The 16,448-nt window shown below is 39.1% G+C and overlaps 1 protein-coding gene across 1 annotated transcript in view; it reads left to right on the top strand.

The window, feature by feature from the left end:
• The first annotated feature begins 3,927 nt into the window (after positions 1-3,927).
• Positions 3,928-16,448, top strand: part of LOC139737441 (receptor-type tyrosine-protein phosphatase kappa-like) — a 67,718-nt gene continuing 55,197 nt past the window's right edge. The window contains exon 1 of the mRNA XM_071648119.1: positions 3,928-4,036. Coding sequence (XP_071504220.1) covers positions 3,931-4,036 — 106 coding nt within the window. The 5' untranslated portion in view covers positions 3,928-3,930. The remainder of the gene's footprint in view (positions 4,037-16,448) is intronic.

Raw genomic sequence — 16,448 nt, 5'->3', positions numbered from 1 at the left:
TCACTTTTTATACTACCCCTACTTGATCACACACCACTGGTGATTTTTTTTCTTCTCCCACTATAATAATGTCCAGCCTCTCTATCTCCCTTACATTTTTTCTCTACTCTTTTCTCTCTACTTTTACATTTTCACAAAATTCTCTCATGTTTCTACTCCATTCTTGTTCATTTTAGCAATTCCCAATAGAGACGCACTGGAATATGCAAAAAGATTAGAGTCATGTTTTCATTATTATTTTGAAATAACTTGTCTCAGTTCAGAAGCCTGGTGGTATTTCTTGGGATCGGCGCTGGTGTGAAACTTGAGACTGTTAACGTTGGCCCATATGATGTATCCGTGCATGGGAAGAGCAACTAAAAGAAAACACAAGTTACATATATAAAAAATCCTTATGTTCTGCGGCGCTATAGCATTAAACCTATGCCTATTCATATTCATTGTTTGTAACAAAATTGTCATTGCTCTTTATGTATAAACCTTTTGCAAAAAAAAAAAAACCAATTCAACAAGAACAATACAATAATCAGATTCTGTTTAAATAATTACAATTAGATTTGGCGGCTTCATTCATGCCAATATTATCGCTCGACCATGTCTGTTTCTGCCACGATTAGTCCTGTTCCATTTACAGTAGGACCTCGATTATCCGACCATCGATTATATCCGGATTCTCTGTTATCCGGACGTCGACTGGCTGACATTTTAAAAATGCTTTCATGCATTTTCAGTGCCAAATCTCACTTAGAACAAACACACATTCAAGCATTATCGTGCGAATACACGATGGAAAATATTCCAATCATCCTAGTGGACTGTAACTTTTAAGTCAGTTCGTGAGATGATTGTCAAAGACTGATGCCGCTCTTGTCACTAGCATTGAGTGCACAACAGTTCAGAGTGCAATGCAGTATTCAACGAGTCGCAAGTAATTTTGTCTACGAAATGATCACTTCGTTAACGAAATGGTCATTTCGTCGACGAAATGAGTGACGAAATAGGCCATGCGACACTTGGCGCTCCATACAAACTGTCCATGGCTTAAACCATGGTTTCAATTGTACCACCTTCGTGAATTCGGGCCAATATGCGTATACCCCCGGCAAACGCTAGAAAGTACCTGATTTGGGCATATTTTCTCTCTTGTCCAGCCAAATCGACTATCCAGAGACCCGCCAGACGTGGTCGGATAATCGAGGTCCTACTGTGGCCTCTTCACGACCATGCATGGTACTCAACCAACATCTCTTCGTCACAAGACTGCTTAAAAATACTTCAAAATGGTTCTTACCCGCCAGTACAATTATATTTGACCACTGTCGCAGACATAGACAGCACATCTATCCACGTCGTCCACATGCTAGAATCAAAGTGGTCAGTGATTTTACATTGGCTTGGAACTACAAAGGACTACCTGATGGCTGGCTGGTTTCCCAGGAGTCGTGAGAGAATTAAAAAAGTTCGACTTTCCGAAGAATTTTACCAGTCTCTAGCTAATAGTCTCGGAGACATCTCCTCCTATGTGATTCAGTCGTTGAGGCTGATTTTGTCAGCGACGCCTCCGAGATGTCTCCGCAACCTTGCGGAGACCTACTGGCAACCTATCGCAGATGTCTTCGCGACTGAGAAGATGTCTCGGAGAGGTCGCGGTGACTTTCGATAAATTAAGTTGTCAACTTGTGTGGAAACGGTGCCCTTGAGTCGCTTTCTTGATGAGAGCGCACGTAGAGTCGTACGAGTCGCGGCGACTGATTAGTTTCTGCGAAGTCTTCTATACAGTGACAGCAGTTAGGTCAGTGAGATTAGTGACAGGTTCATTAATTCGAAAACAAAATAAGGTTTGCTCATCCGAAAAAAGGAGGTCGCTATTGATACTCCGGAAATAAAATCAACTACTTAAATAAGTTGAAAATAGACTGGTAATTCAAAATACCATTGGAAAAGACATTAAGATAAGAATCAAAACCCGTTAAGCACTTTTCTTATAGCTTCAATGAACTATGATTTCATATTCGGCATAATAAACGTTATCAAAATGTGAGATTTAAAAAAAAATCATTCACTCTCGGACTAACAAACTGCAGAATAAAGGACCGTTGGGGATAACAATCCTTCGGAATAAACGCTCGTAAAATTGCAACAGATAATCCGATAAACCCCTTTTTATTGTCGGAATAACAAACCGCGAAGTATACGAATTCTGTCGGTTAAGATGAAAAAAAACCCAACAACTGTCAGAATAACGAACATCATCGACTCACAGGTCAAGTCGCCTTTGGGCTAGCCTTTTGCAAAGGTAGCTCGCAATGGACTCGCACACAGCTAGATCGGAGCGCTCATCAGCTCCGCTCGCAGGTCGCTCCACTCGCTGTGACTGTGCACGTCCACTATTATTGCAAGCTGCTTTTGCAAAAGGCTACCTATGGGCGCGTCTAAGGACGGATTTTAGGTCGCCGTTCCGCTTTCCCGTCCTAAGCATGGAACCTAGGAAATATGTCGTTTGAAAGTTTGAATGGTGATGTTAATCAGGAAGAGAGATATGCGATATTAACACAGTTCAAGTTCAAGTTGATTTATTTCATTTTCAACAAACAAATAATTTGAAATACAATGAAATGTTCGTAGACACAGATGTCAGGAAATCAGTACAAAAATGCGATAAACATTATATAGATGATGACTGGCGGGGGGGGGGGGGGGGAGGAGGGGGGGGGGGGCATACCGGATGTTCCGCCAGAAGAGTTTGAAAATGCTATTGAGGGAGGTTCAAGTCTCGAGACGAAGTTGAGGGACTTATAGCCTCCCGAAATAGCATTTCAAACCCTGAAGGTGGAACGTTTGGTACATGTTCCTGACAACAAAAGTTATCATCTGTTATACTATATGGGTTAGTCAAATACGTCAACGTCAACCACCAGCACAACGCACTCGATCGCTCTCTCGCGCAGATCCAAATTCACTGTGTGCGCGCGGTCCTATGCCTTCTGTCATTTGTTACGTGAAAACGTTTTCCCATCGGAGAACATTACAAAGAATGTTCGCCCATGGGCGAGCATAACGAATGTGCCTCCATCACGTGACTGTGTTTAGCCTATCACTAACCGGTATTTGACTAACCCATTTAATATAATAACATGTAATAAAGACACAGGTGAATTACAGAGATGCCAAGTTCAAAAAACTTCTATGAGTGACATTTTTATGACTCGGCATCTCGGCGCTCGCGCGCATGCGCGCGCGAACGAGGTGTGTCCCCGTCCCATGGTAGGAAGCTTTTTTAAATTATTAGCTCTTAATGATGCGATCTGGTGCATACTTAAGTGACTATTTTTTACTAATTTTAAAGGCAAAAGGGAAATATACCTTCAATTGCAACTATCACTTTAATCATTTGAGCTATATGCTCCTTATTTTTGGCCCAAATTGCAGACTTCACCAGATGTGTGAGAAAAATGGGTGCCATGCGTGAGATCGTGAGAAAGACCCTAAATGCTTGAGTCTCACGCAGAATGCGTGAGACTTGGTAGCTCTGGAATTACCAACAAAAATACAAATAAATGTTCATTAAGGTAAAGGCAGAAAAAAATGCTGGAAATAGTGTACGTGTGTCTGTAGTGCGTCTGTAGTCCTTGAAACGAATAAGATATTGTGTGACGACAGAAGATCCACATTAAGGCCATGGAAACTTGCACTTGTGAAAACTAAATAGGATTCTTGGCAAGACCATACGTAACTACTTATGGTGTTATGCCGCGAACCTATAATGGTCTTCGCTGTTTCTAGTGGCCTGTGACACTCCTACGTATTTAAAACAAGGAAGTGCCTGATCGCAAGATCACAAGATGATCACAAGATTAGTGTTCAGCAACACCATTGCAAGGTAACTGTGACATCAGAGTTACCATACAGGAGTATAGATTTCAACAGGTAATGACCATCATGTCAGCGATGTGGGGATGCCGATGCAATTTTGGTCTTTGCAGACTGCTGGAATATCTTGCTGTTTTCATCACGTTGTGCCCTATTTATCTCCAAGGTTTGTAAAATACGTAAATGTTAAACTGTGCTGTGTTACGAGGGTAACGTGTAGAATTCACAGAAGTCCTTTACCCTGAAGATGTAATGATAAGGATGGCGTATTTAATGTTTTGATGAATAGATATATTTCAAAGTAGAAGCAGCTCAACCAGAAATCAAAAAAGAACATAGCAAAACCAAAGGGATAATCATTATAGTCTAGAATTTTGCAAAGGGAGGGGGGAATGAAAGCAAATTGTTGGAATATACTTCTTGGCTGTCCAAATGCTAATCGACAGGATTGATCAGTGCGGTATATGAGTGTCCATCAGTGTGCAACTGTGCCTTATGATTGATTTGATTACATTTCATCTGCTTTTATCACCTCCGCCGGTATAGGTGAAACCTTCGGCCGGGGGAGGATAATTTCGTTTTCGGGTCCGTATATCTGTCGGTTTGTGTAGGCCCTAAAAGATAACTCGAGAACTGATTAATGAATTTTCCCAAAATTTGTAATTAATAATGACGTAAGAAAGCATTTTTGAAGTGCAGGATCTCCTATTGCCAGAACTGCAGTGCTTCTTTTCAGATTGAGATACTGCAAGATAGAGATATCCACCCTAAACCAGGTCCAGATTAGCAAATGTCACCTACATCTTCTCTGCTCAGACTGTCATCTTCTGAACGAGGAATCAAGTACACTCCAACAGAGCTTCGCCACTTCAAAGACTGTAAATCTTCATTACCTGGGCATGTATTTGAAATTATCAGCGCTCTTCATATTAATGTCAGACAATGTTGAATATCCTTGCATTAAGCGCAGAAAGAAAAGCAGGAGAGGAACGCGTGGAGGTAAGAAACATACATCTGACAGTGCTACACCCTCTGTCTCTACTCCTCGTAGCTATCTCAGGTTGTGTACTGTGAATACTCGTTCAATACTTAGTAAGTCAGCATCTATATCTGATTTTATCTGTGAAGGAAAGGCTGATTTGTACGCCTTAACTGAGACTTGGTTGACAGATAATGACTCTGCGCTCATCCATGATATCGTCCCTACTGGTCAACGATTTGTTCATTGTCCGTGTATTGGTCGTCGTGGTGGAGGAACTGCCCTCCTCTTCAAGGACACTCTTGATGTCCATCAAGTTTTTGCTGGTGAAAAGAGATCATTTGAGTTTGCTTGTTACCACATATCACTCAAATCTTTCAAGCTAGATCTCATAAATATTTACAGGCCGCCATATTCTGATGCTCATCCTATATCAATGTCTACTTTTATATCTGAATTTAATGAGTTTATACAAGAGTATTTGTTATGCAACATACCTGCACTGCAAAAAGTCCGGTGTTAAATAGTGAACACCGAGCTGGTGTTAAATTTTCGGTGCTCATTTATGGTGTTAAATTAACAACTCCGGGTGTCATTTCCAAATTTTAAACTGTTTTTTGAAGAGTTTCTTAGTAACTGCACTTCTTGTTGATTTTTAATTTAAACAAGACGATCAAGAATTTTACATTAAGATACTAGATTTTTGAAAAAATGTGAAAATAAATTTACACCAAAGTAACACCAGCTGGTGTGGTCTCTTATTGAAGCTGGACGGGTGTTAAACCATTGATATTAACACCAACAAATATCAAATCAACACCATGTGGTGTCATTTTTTAATTAACACCAGTACAGTGTCAAAATAACACCAGGTACAGTGTCAAATTAACACCACGAAGTGTCAGGTGAACACTTTTCAACACCATCACAGTGCATTTTTAACACCTGTGGGTGTGGTCCTTTATTGAAGTTTGATCGGTGTCAGATTTAACACCTGTGGTGTTAAATCTAACACCGATGTTTTTACAGTGTGGTGTAATCACTGGTGATTTTAATGTTCATGTGGATATGGATAATATTATGAGTCTAAGTCATTTTCGGATCTGCTTGAGTCATTTGCTTGTATTCAGCATGTTGATTTTAGTACTCATTTACATGGTCACACTCTAGATTTAGGTTATACAGCTATCTCGTAAGTCAGACAACATAATCGTGGGCCGACCGTGGCCTGGTCCTTTACTGTCTGATCATTTCTCTGTTATGTGTGAGCTTAATTCAGTCAAGCCACATGCACCATCTAAGAAAATTTCTTTTCGCAAAATTTAGATTCATAGAAGCATGATGTGGCTAACAGTTTATTATGTACAGACACTCCTGACGATCTTACAGAGTTGGTTATTCTATACAATGATACACCTAGTTCAATTTTGGACAAACATGCACCTTTGGTTACCAAGACTGTGTCATCTCATCCACAGGTACCATGGTTCACAGATGAAGTAAGAACACAAAAAAGAAAAAGAAGGAAAGCTGAGAAGAAATGGTTAAGAACGAAATCTCTTCTCGATTATGAGAATTTCAAAGCTGCCCGTAATAGAACTCTATTTGTTTTTAATAGTGCCTGTCGTACATAGTACATATTACTCTCAAATGATCAAAGAAAATAGTTCAGATCAAAAGTGTCTCTTCAATGTTCCTAAATTACTGCTGGACATAACTAAGCGTCATGTTGTAATACCTCACCATATTGATAAGAGGACATTTGTTGATGATCTGGAAAAATTCTTCTGTTCAGTTCAGTTCAAACTTATTTCGTATTTCCAATTTCTCAGTGATGACATTACAAAATTATTGACAACAAAACAAGAGTACAAAATACATACAATCATGTCTTTCGATTGTAGAGGAAAAAGAAAAAGAAAATAATATACTTGACACAAATGTACATGGTCACATCGTATGAAAATGTCACTAGTAAGTATAAGAAATATGATGGGGCCTACTTAAAAGCTTTAAAGCGTGTAAAACTGTAGGTTCCCGAGTTCATAGGCATATAATTTTACACGGAGAACGGATATGTTTGTCTTGACCAACTAAAATTACACCAGTACAAAAAATCGATGAGTAATAAACTAATGAACCACAAAGATATCGCACAAACCAGACTGCATACAAATCTCGCAGTGTTTGAATAACAAAAATGCTATATTATTAAAAGATTCTGTGATAAGATAGTAAAAATTCATTCTCAGATTGAGTCCTCTGTAGATGATGGGATTTGTCTTTTTGATGATATAGATTTTCAGACTTCACACAATGCAAACTTAAATCATTTCAAAATGTTATCTGTAAGAGATGTTGAGAAATTAGTTTCCAGTCTGAGCAAAAAGTCCTGCTCGTTGGATCCCATGCCAACAAACCTTGTTTTGCATTGCACAGAGTCACTCCTCCCGGTCTTTACTAAAATCATCAATGTGTCTCTCTCCAGTGGTCTCTTTCCATCTGAGTGGAAATGGGCACTAGTTAGGCCACTTCTCAAAAAACTTGGTATGGAATTGAGTTATGACAACCTAAGACCAGTTAGCAATCTACAATATGTATCAAAACTGGTTGAAGGTGCTGCTACTCAGCAGATTTTAGAACACCTACAGGGTAATGAATTGCTTCCATGTATGTGGTCCGCATACAGGCTGTTTCATAGCACAGAAACGGCCTTGGTTAAGATCAAGAATGATATCTTATTGGCAATGGATAATAAAAAGGTAACATATTTGGTATTGCTCGATCTAAGTGCTGCATTTGACACTTATCGATCATGGGATATTGTTGAATATATTACATTTATCTTTTGGCATGAGTGAGTCTGTCCTTGCGTGGATTGAGTCTTATCTCTGTAACAGACAGCAAAAGATTGTTATGATAGAGGAAGTAATGTCAAAGAATTTTGATGTTCCATACGGGGTGCCTCAGGGATCACGCCTTCGGCCCCTTCTTTTTACACTTTATACAAGTAATCTGATCAAGGGTATTCAACGCTGTTTCCCAAATGTTTCCTGTCATTGTTATGCTGACGATACACAGTTGTACATTATGGTGAACAACACATTGATAGTATTAATTCAAACTTAGAATCCTGTAAATGTTATGTCCGTTCTTGGATGTCCAAACATATAGTTAATCCTTAATGATGGGAAGACTGAGTTTCTTGTTGTTGGGACACCAAGACAAGTAGCAAAGCTGGATATCACTAAGATATCAGTTGGAGATTTGGAAGTTAAACCATCGAGCTCTGTGAAAAACCTGGGTGTATGGCTTGATTCTCGTTTAAACATGGAGAAGCATATATCAACCACATGCAAGTCTGCTTTTTTATGTTGCATAACTTGCGTCACATTCGTAGATATTTGAGCCAGGAAGACGCTGAAACTCTCGTTCACGCATTCATTAGCAGTAAGCTTGATTATTGTAATGGGCTATTGTTTGTTTTACCAGAATCACAGATAACCAAGCTTCAGCGTGTGCAGAATGCATGTACGAGACTTGTGTCCAGTTCGTCAAAATTTTCACATATTACACCTGTTTTGATGAAGTTACATTGGTTGCCAGTAAGGCAGAGAATTGTATTTAAAATTGTATTACTTGTTTATAAAGTACTCCATGGTCAAGCACCTGGTTATTTATCAGTATACAGAATAGGCTTAATCTCTCAATAATTAAAAAATGGATGATCAGATTTTCAATAAATGTATTGCGCAGATGTCCCTCTACCTCTATGTTTGTGTTGAAACTATTGCATACGAAATGGCGATATTATAATCATAGCTGCTTGGTGGAGGTCTGTCAGCAAGTGGAACTAAGGGATATAAAGTGTTTCAATGTATGCTTCTTATTTCTTACAATGTATAGAGGACACAAATCGATGGAGGATGGTCAATTCATTGCATCACAAATAGGAAAGACGTGATAAATAATCAACGCTGGTGAAGGTGATGGGACAAACTATCACTTCCGAGGCGATCTGGATGTAGCTATCTTTCCGAAGCGCAGCTGAGGAAAGATAGTGTACACATTCAGATCGCCGAGGAAGTGATAGTTTGTCTCATTGCCTGAAACTAAAAGTTGATTATTTGCTTTATATTCCACATCTAGGGTCCTAAAAATTCCCATTCTATTCCACATCTGAAACCGTTTTTAGCTGTCTCTAGGTATCCTTAGGGCTTAGGCTACGTGTGCGCGTAGATGACAAAACAATGAATTTGCTGCGCGCACCGCGCTGCACCGAAGTGAAAGTGCGTTGCACTGTGTACTATCAAGTGACCTAGGTCACATGATAGTCCACAGTGCAACGCACTTTTATTTCGCGCGCAGTCATCTTGCGTTAGGACTGTGTGGACTGTGTGGAGATCAGCGCAACAAAAGGGATTATATTCCACATACTAAAAATCTTGCTAGAGGATTGGTCAAGAGCTGATCACGTGATAAAGCGTAGTTTTGCCCATCACATCACCTGAGAAGAACTAGGTCACTTGATAGTACACAGTGCAACGCACCTTCCCTTCAGTGCCGCGCGGTGCGCGCAGTAAATTCATTGTTTTGTCATCTACGCGCATACGTAACCTAAGCCCTAGACAGCTGTTTGTTTTGCTGATCTCTGGCAGTCCATACAGTCTTAACGCGAGATGAGTACGCGCGAAATGAAAGTGTGTTGCACTGTGGACTATCATTTATTGTAAAATGGGTTCAAGAATGTAGCCAATAGGAAGCGCTGAAATGAGTCACATGTGCTTTGGTTACTCAGTCCCATTGCACTGCGTGTTAAATCCTATTGCCGATCTTCTGTGCGCGCGGCGGCTCCTTTGAATTGCATGCATACGCGCTGTCAATCCTGTAAACAACTTCTAGTTCGAGCTGCCGGCCGCCGGCCTTTCTTCCCTTGTGCATAACATGTGTGGCGTACGTATACTCTTATACGTACAGTACACTAGACCAAGCGTTGTGGGACCGGACGCGTACATGGAGTCACTTTGAAGGGCAAATCCAACGATTTAGCAGGTTAATTCTCACGCCGTTTTCAAAGTATGTTGTCTAGTAGGCCTATATGAGAAGTTTCTCCAAGTCTTTAAGGTAAAGGGTGCATATTCTATGTAAAATAAGTAAGTTTTCATGCGGGAACTTAAGTGTCCGGAAACCCAACCCCCCCCCCCCCCCCCCATCATACTTATATGTGCGGGATTTCCGAGTGCGACGTGCGTAAATGTTGTGGGACGAACATCTTCGGACGTCTTGACCCACAAAGGTACGTGAAAAACGCTGAAAAATGCTGTTAGTTTTCGAATTTTCGACCCATTTCATAAAACAAATGATGCACAGGATTATTTCGTGGCGTTAGTGGAGGCGTATAGCTCACTCTCGGGTATTTACAATGTAGTGCAACATGCACTCGGCTTCGCCTCGTGCATGCTTCACAATTGTAAATACCCTCGAGTGCACTATACGCCTTCACTAACGCACTCTATCCTGTGCATCACTAGGTCACTTGATAGTAAACAGTGCAACGCACTTTCACTTCAGTGCCGCGAGGCGCGCAGCAAATTCATTGTTTTGTCATCTACGCGCACACGTAGCCTAAGCCCTAAGGATACCTAAAAACAGCTAAAACGGTTTCAGATGTGGAATAAAATGGGAATTTCTAGGACCCTAGATGTGGAATATAAAGCAAATAATCAACTTTTAAATTCAGGCAATGAGACAAACTATCACTTCCTCGACGATCTGTCTGTGTACGCTATCTTTCCTCAGCTGCGCTTCGGAAAGATAGCTACATCCAGATCGCCTCGGAAGTGATAGTTTGTCCCATCACCTTCACCAACGTTGATTATTTGCTTTAAAATACTATCAACATAGAGTGTAACGAACTTTTCTTCTCAGGTGATGTGATGGGCAAAACTACGCTTCATCACGTGATCAGCTCTGGACCAATTCTATTGCAACATTCTTAGTATGTGGAATATAATGCAAAGTATACAAATGAGTTCAACGAGGAAGAGCACAATACAGGAGACTATCATGTCCAGAGCTGAAGACTTGCATGGGGCTCATCTTATAGATTAATTACTCTCCCGTTACTGAAACATTTACACTGCTACATGACATAAAGAAAAAAAAATCAAATATTCTAGGGATGAGGCTGGTATGTGATAATCTACTATTTTGTATGTGTGTGCAGATACAATAGTATCGGTTGTGTATACACTTAAACCAAAGTCGCTTTATCATTGAAAATTTATGAGTGTGCAAGTCTGACAGTGCAAGGCAACTTCTGTAAATTCTGAATGCGCATGTATTTTGGTGTAAAGCTTCCGAGTGTATTTAAAGGTTATTTAAAAAGAAACAAACAAGATTGTGAGAAATCTTTATATGAGGTTGTTTTAAATTTCCATTGCTATCACTATACAGTGCGCGTTGAGGACCAATGTGATCTGTTACAGCTTGTTTATTCGAAAGTTTATGTTAAATCGAAACAATACAAGGTTTGTTAATCCAAAAGTGAAATCAAATGTGTTCATTCATATAGAAAATGAAATTACATTGTAGATTCTTCAATCTGAATATGTAATAGAGGACCTCATTAAGAATAGATTACAAACAGGGAGCCTCGGAAATGTATCGTTTCAAAGTTTGCATCAAGATTATGTTTGCGCCAACTTTGTATGCGTCTGTTGTCTTTGAAATGAATGACTTTTATTTGGCGAAAGAAGACCCACAAAGAGTATGGAAACCGTTACTTGTGAAAACTTTCCAATGTAAAAACCACAAACACTTATACACATTGTGTTATTGTGAACCTAGCACAGTTTTTTTTTCCTGAAGTACAAGCTTCCATAGTCTTTGTTGCTTATTGACAAATGGCACTCCTACGAAAACAAGGAAGTGCATCATAACGAGATTTAGTGTTCAGCAACACCATTTGCAACTTAACTGACATCAGAGTCGAGTCAGTAAATTACCAAACATTGAGAGTAGATTTCAACAGGGAGTGATCATCATGTCGGTGATGTGGAGAGGCGGATGCAATTTTGGTCTTTGCAGACTGCTGGAATATCTTGCTGTTCTCATGACGTTATGTCCTGTATATCTCCAAGGTTTGTAAAATACGAAAAGTTTAAATTGTGCTATAAATGCAACCGTGTAGAATACGCTGTATAATTACAGTGATTTCTTAACTTAAAGACGTAATGATAAGGATGGTGTCTTTGATGTTTTGATCTCCATTACATTAATCAATTTGATCATTAATCCGTCCTTCCGTCATGAGTTACAAGTCGTTAATTTGAAAGTTTGATGTTGATTTTATTTTTATTTATTTCAACACCATGAAAAACCTGGTATCAGCTTTAAAGCTGCTTTCTAGCAAGGCCGATGATATGAATCAAGAAAAATTAATCTTGATTAAAGGATATAACGAGTACAAATATATATATAAAACCCAACTGATTAAAAGCATCATAGATAATATACAGATGAGCAAAATTGAATATTTTAATAAATAAAAATAATAGTGTGTATGGCAAAGAAAGCATTTCGATGACGACAAAGGTTTAGATTATGAGGGTAAACAAAATACGGGCAGTCAAAACAAAAACATGATACAATACGTTGTTACAAATGAGTGGCAAGTAAAGCTTACCATCAGCTCATGAAATTTACTTGCAGGAATCTTTTTTAAAAGAGTTCAAGTAATCAATAACTCGAACATTTGTATTCTGCTACTCTCCGTAATTTGGTGTCAGTGATGTGTATCTTAGCAGAATCAAATTGGAGCAATTTTGCCTTTGTTCCAGTTATCAACTTATGTATTTTTTTACATTAAAATCTAAATAATTTTGTGAAAACCGATCTCTCATATGTAAAGCAAATTCCGCATTTATCTTTTTTGAAATGTTTGGATACTTAGCAGAAAAATATAAGCACGTGGGGTCTACATGCAAAAAGATGTATTGTTTAACAGCCTCCGGGAAATGGCCCAAGAATACTCCCCTGCTGTACACCACTTTCTATACTGGTTCCATTTACTGTTGTGACTTGCTTCCGAATTTTGAAATAGGCCCTTTACTGTCTTAACCTCATAACCATAAAAAATCAGGTATTTCACCTTTGCAATAAGTTTGTCTCGCGGTGTTAAATGAAAAGCTTTTTCCAAGTGTAAGGTCACCGCCGCAAAAACTTCCCCATTTGCAACTGGCATTGTCTACTGAGACCAGAAAATCTTCCCCAACATTTTGTCATTACAGTGGATGTAGAATGCTTACGACAAAAACGCTGTTGGTATTTTGTCTAACAGTTACATTTTAAAAGGACAATGCCCCTTAGATAAAATGTGTAGACTTGTTTAAATAATAGTTTCTCGAGCACTTTTGACATAAGTCGTAGCACACCATTATACCTGATATACAAGTTTGATGTGAGAGATTGATTTTTTTTTCTTACTTGGAAATTTGTCATCTTGAAGTGTTGTCCATGCATATTTGCGGCAGAATCACCGGGATTTTCAACAATACTTTCACTGACGTATAAACACCGTTTGAAGCCATTCCCATAACTTGTTTTTGTTGTTTTAATAAACATTACATTGTTCCCATCGAGCTTCACATGTTATCTCTTTCACTCATTTCGGTGTGATTTGGATGAATTCAACCACGGTGTCTCTTTGTTCGAAGAGAGCATATTTATGAAGTATAGGCCTACACTATTGAATTATTTCAATATTTGGATATGCGTTATAAACATCGCTTTGAGAAACATCATCCCACGATACACTTAGTTTAAGGTTCTATGAGATACAAATGCTTGCTGATTTGTGTCGATTCATGATACCCTCAACATCCCTTTTGCGGTGAAACGAATATCTAGAAACATTCCATATATTTCAAATAATTTTTCTTCTGTCTTTCCCCATATCACTTGGATATGCCCACAAAAAAAAAAAAACACCTTCCAAACCACGATTCTGGTTGTGACCTCATCTGCCAATCATCGCTAAAGTGCTTATTATGTTTTAACAAAAAGACATTGGAATGCACCTTCCCCTCGACTCAGTATAACTTGCATGTTTCTGTGATATCGATGTGACTAAGAAAAGACATGGTGAGGGAACATGCAAGTTATGCTCGGTTTGAATGTCATAAAACCTTTAAGACTTATAATCTATTTATCGATTACCGGAGGTGGTGGGGATTTATCCCATATGCGATTTAAGTCTGGCTGTAAATGGGGGTGTTTTGAGCAGATCACAATCATAATCACCAGTTAGTGCATAATCTATCGACATTTATTCTGCTTGTTCATTATCTATTTTCAACTTTCAAATATGTCTAAGAGATTACATTGCGGATCTGGACGTCGAAAATGAAATGGTGTTCATTCATTCTAAAGTGACATAAAAGTTTTGATCCGAAAATGAAAAAGACGTTACTATTCCAAACATGATACAAATTTGCTGTAATAAGTTAAAAATAGACCATAGTATTCATTCAAAATATAATTTAAAAAGAAAAAAAACCAGCAAATTCGTCTACCAGCAATTTTAAAACTCTTCTATAATATCTCTTCAACTCGGTACACCTTATGTTCAACACAACAAACATATTTTTTCGATGATTGAATCCTCTTTGTCTTTCGATGAAATAAGATTTGTTTTATTCTCGGAATAACAAGCTGCCGAATAACGAACCGCTGGGATGAAGAGCTTTGGTATAACAAGCGCTCGGATAATTACAAGAAGTGATACGACATGAACATACAAACTTTTTTTTTTTAATTTGTAATTTTCGGGTTAATGAGCCCTAAGTATAACTATACTAAATATTTCTTTTTCGGAAAAATGAACCTTCGGAATAACGAGCATCAACCCATTGATCATGGCGCGTATATTGGCGATTACACAGATTTATAGTCGCCCTTCCGCTTTCCAGTCCTAAGCATGGAACCTTGCATGGCCGGCGGAACCGTGGGGGCCATGGGGGCTCGGCCCGCACACTTTTTGTGCACCATAAGGTGTCATCACTTTGGGCCCCCACACTTTTTTTAACCCGGAAGTACATAAGTGGCACTAAATAGAAAAAGATAGAAAACCGGTAAGGTCATGTTTTTCCACTGAAAACCTTTTTTTTTTTTTTTTTTTTTTTTTTTTTTTTGGTTGTCAGCTGAAGAAACCCGGAAATGGAAGGAGAGAGATGAGGTGAGGACCTTTTCTTTTTTTCTTTTTTTTTTTTGCTTGTTAGCTCATGAAACCCGGAAGTGGCCCCAACACTTTTGAAAACGCTCCACCGGCCCTGCCTTGGAAATGTGTCGTTTGAGAGTTTGCATGGTGATGTTCGAGAGAAAGATATGTTTGCGTTAACACCATGTTTGCGTTGTCTTTGAAAGGATTATTGTTTGGCGAAAGAACACCCACAAAGACTATAGAAACTGGCACTTGTGACAACCTTCCACGACTACTTACTCATGTTGAATTGTTACCGAGACCTTGTAAAATGTTCTCAAGTGCGATTAAGTTTCTATGATTCAAGTCTTTGTTGCTTATTGGACTATGACACTTCTACGAAAGCAAGAAAGTGTCTGATCACAAGATTTAGTGTCTAGTTAACTGTGACATAAGACTCGAGATGGTAAATTTACTAAACATTGAGTGTCGATTCCCATGGGAATGATCATCATATCACGTGGAAGGGTTGATAGTCTTTGCACACTGTTGAGATATCTTGCTGTTTTCACCATAATGTCCTATGGATCCTAATTTATGCATAAAGTGCTGATTCTGCCTTTGCAAATTAAGCATAAACACACCCTTTGATTTACAGCGGGGCATACAGGGAATCGTTGATCACTGAGACCACACGTAAAGTGGCTGACAGGGGAATAACTGTCATGACAACATTCGAGTACACAGGAATTTCTACTTATTACAAACTGTATGAGCTACTTTCCACGGCAGAGCGCTATATATACAAAGATTGGAACCCTTCAGGAGCGCTCCTGAGCCTTGCCTCAAAAGGGGCATAACTTTAGAGCACTCCAATTTCCGACTGTCTGATCATGCAGAGCTCAGAGCGTTCAAAATGTCCCGTTTAGATGGGCGGGGGTATGAGTTCGAAAAGAAACCACGTAAGCCTTATAAGGGGAAATAAGTATGATCGTCTTGTATCATACGTGCGGCTGGTCATCACCTGACGTTGAAAACAGAATACAGAATACCCGCCAAGTCCTCCCCCTCGTTCTCCCACCCCATCCTGATATATAGGTGAATAATACAATTTATCTTATTCAAAGAATCAGCAGTTCAACTGAGTTTTAAAAAGTACGGTAAATCCATAGGGATGCAGACCTTGAGATGATTGCGTTTGGAAAAAGAAGACCCTACAAAGAGGACAATGAAGGAGTGAAGCAGCATTACTAGGGAGAGTGCCGGGATCGAGGCATAGGCCTATAGTGACAGCCGAAAGGCACAGGTAAGCTGATGAAGGATATTCAATCTGCCCGAAACGTCAAGTGCTTAGGGTATATTAGTTATATTAGTTAGAGGCGTTGTCTGTTACGGTTG

This window comes from Diadema antillarum, unplaced genomic scaffold (genome assembly GCF_040938485.1).
Source record: "Diadema antillarum isolate AM-2024a unplaced genomic scaffold, OU_Dant_1.0 scf00000029, whole genome shotgun sequence".
Lineage (NCBI taxonomy): Eukaryota > Metazoa > Echinodermata > Echinoidea > Diadematoida > Diadematidae > Diadema > Diadema antillarum.
Note: the sequence above shows the minus strand (reverse complement) of the source record. Positions and strands in the feature narration are given on the sequence as shown.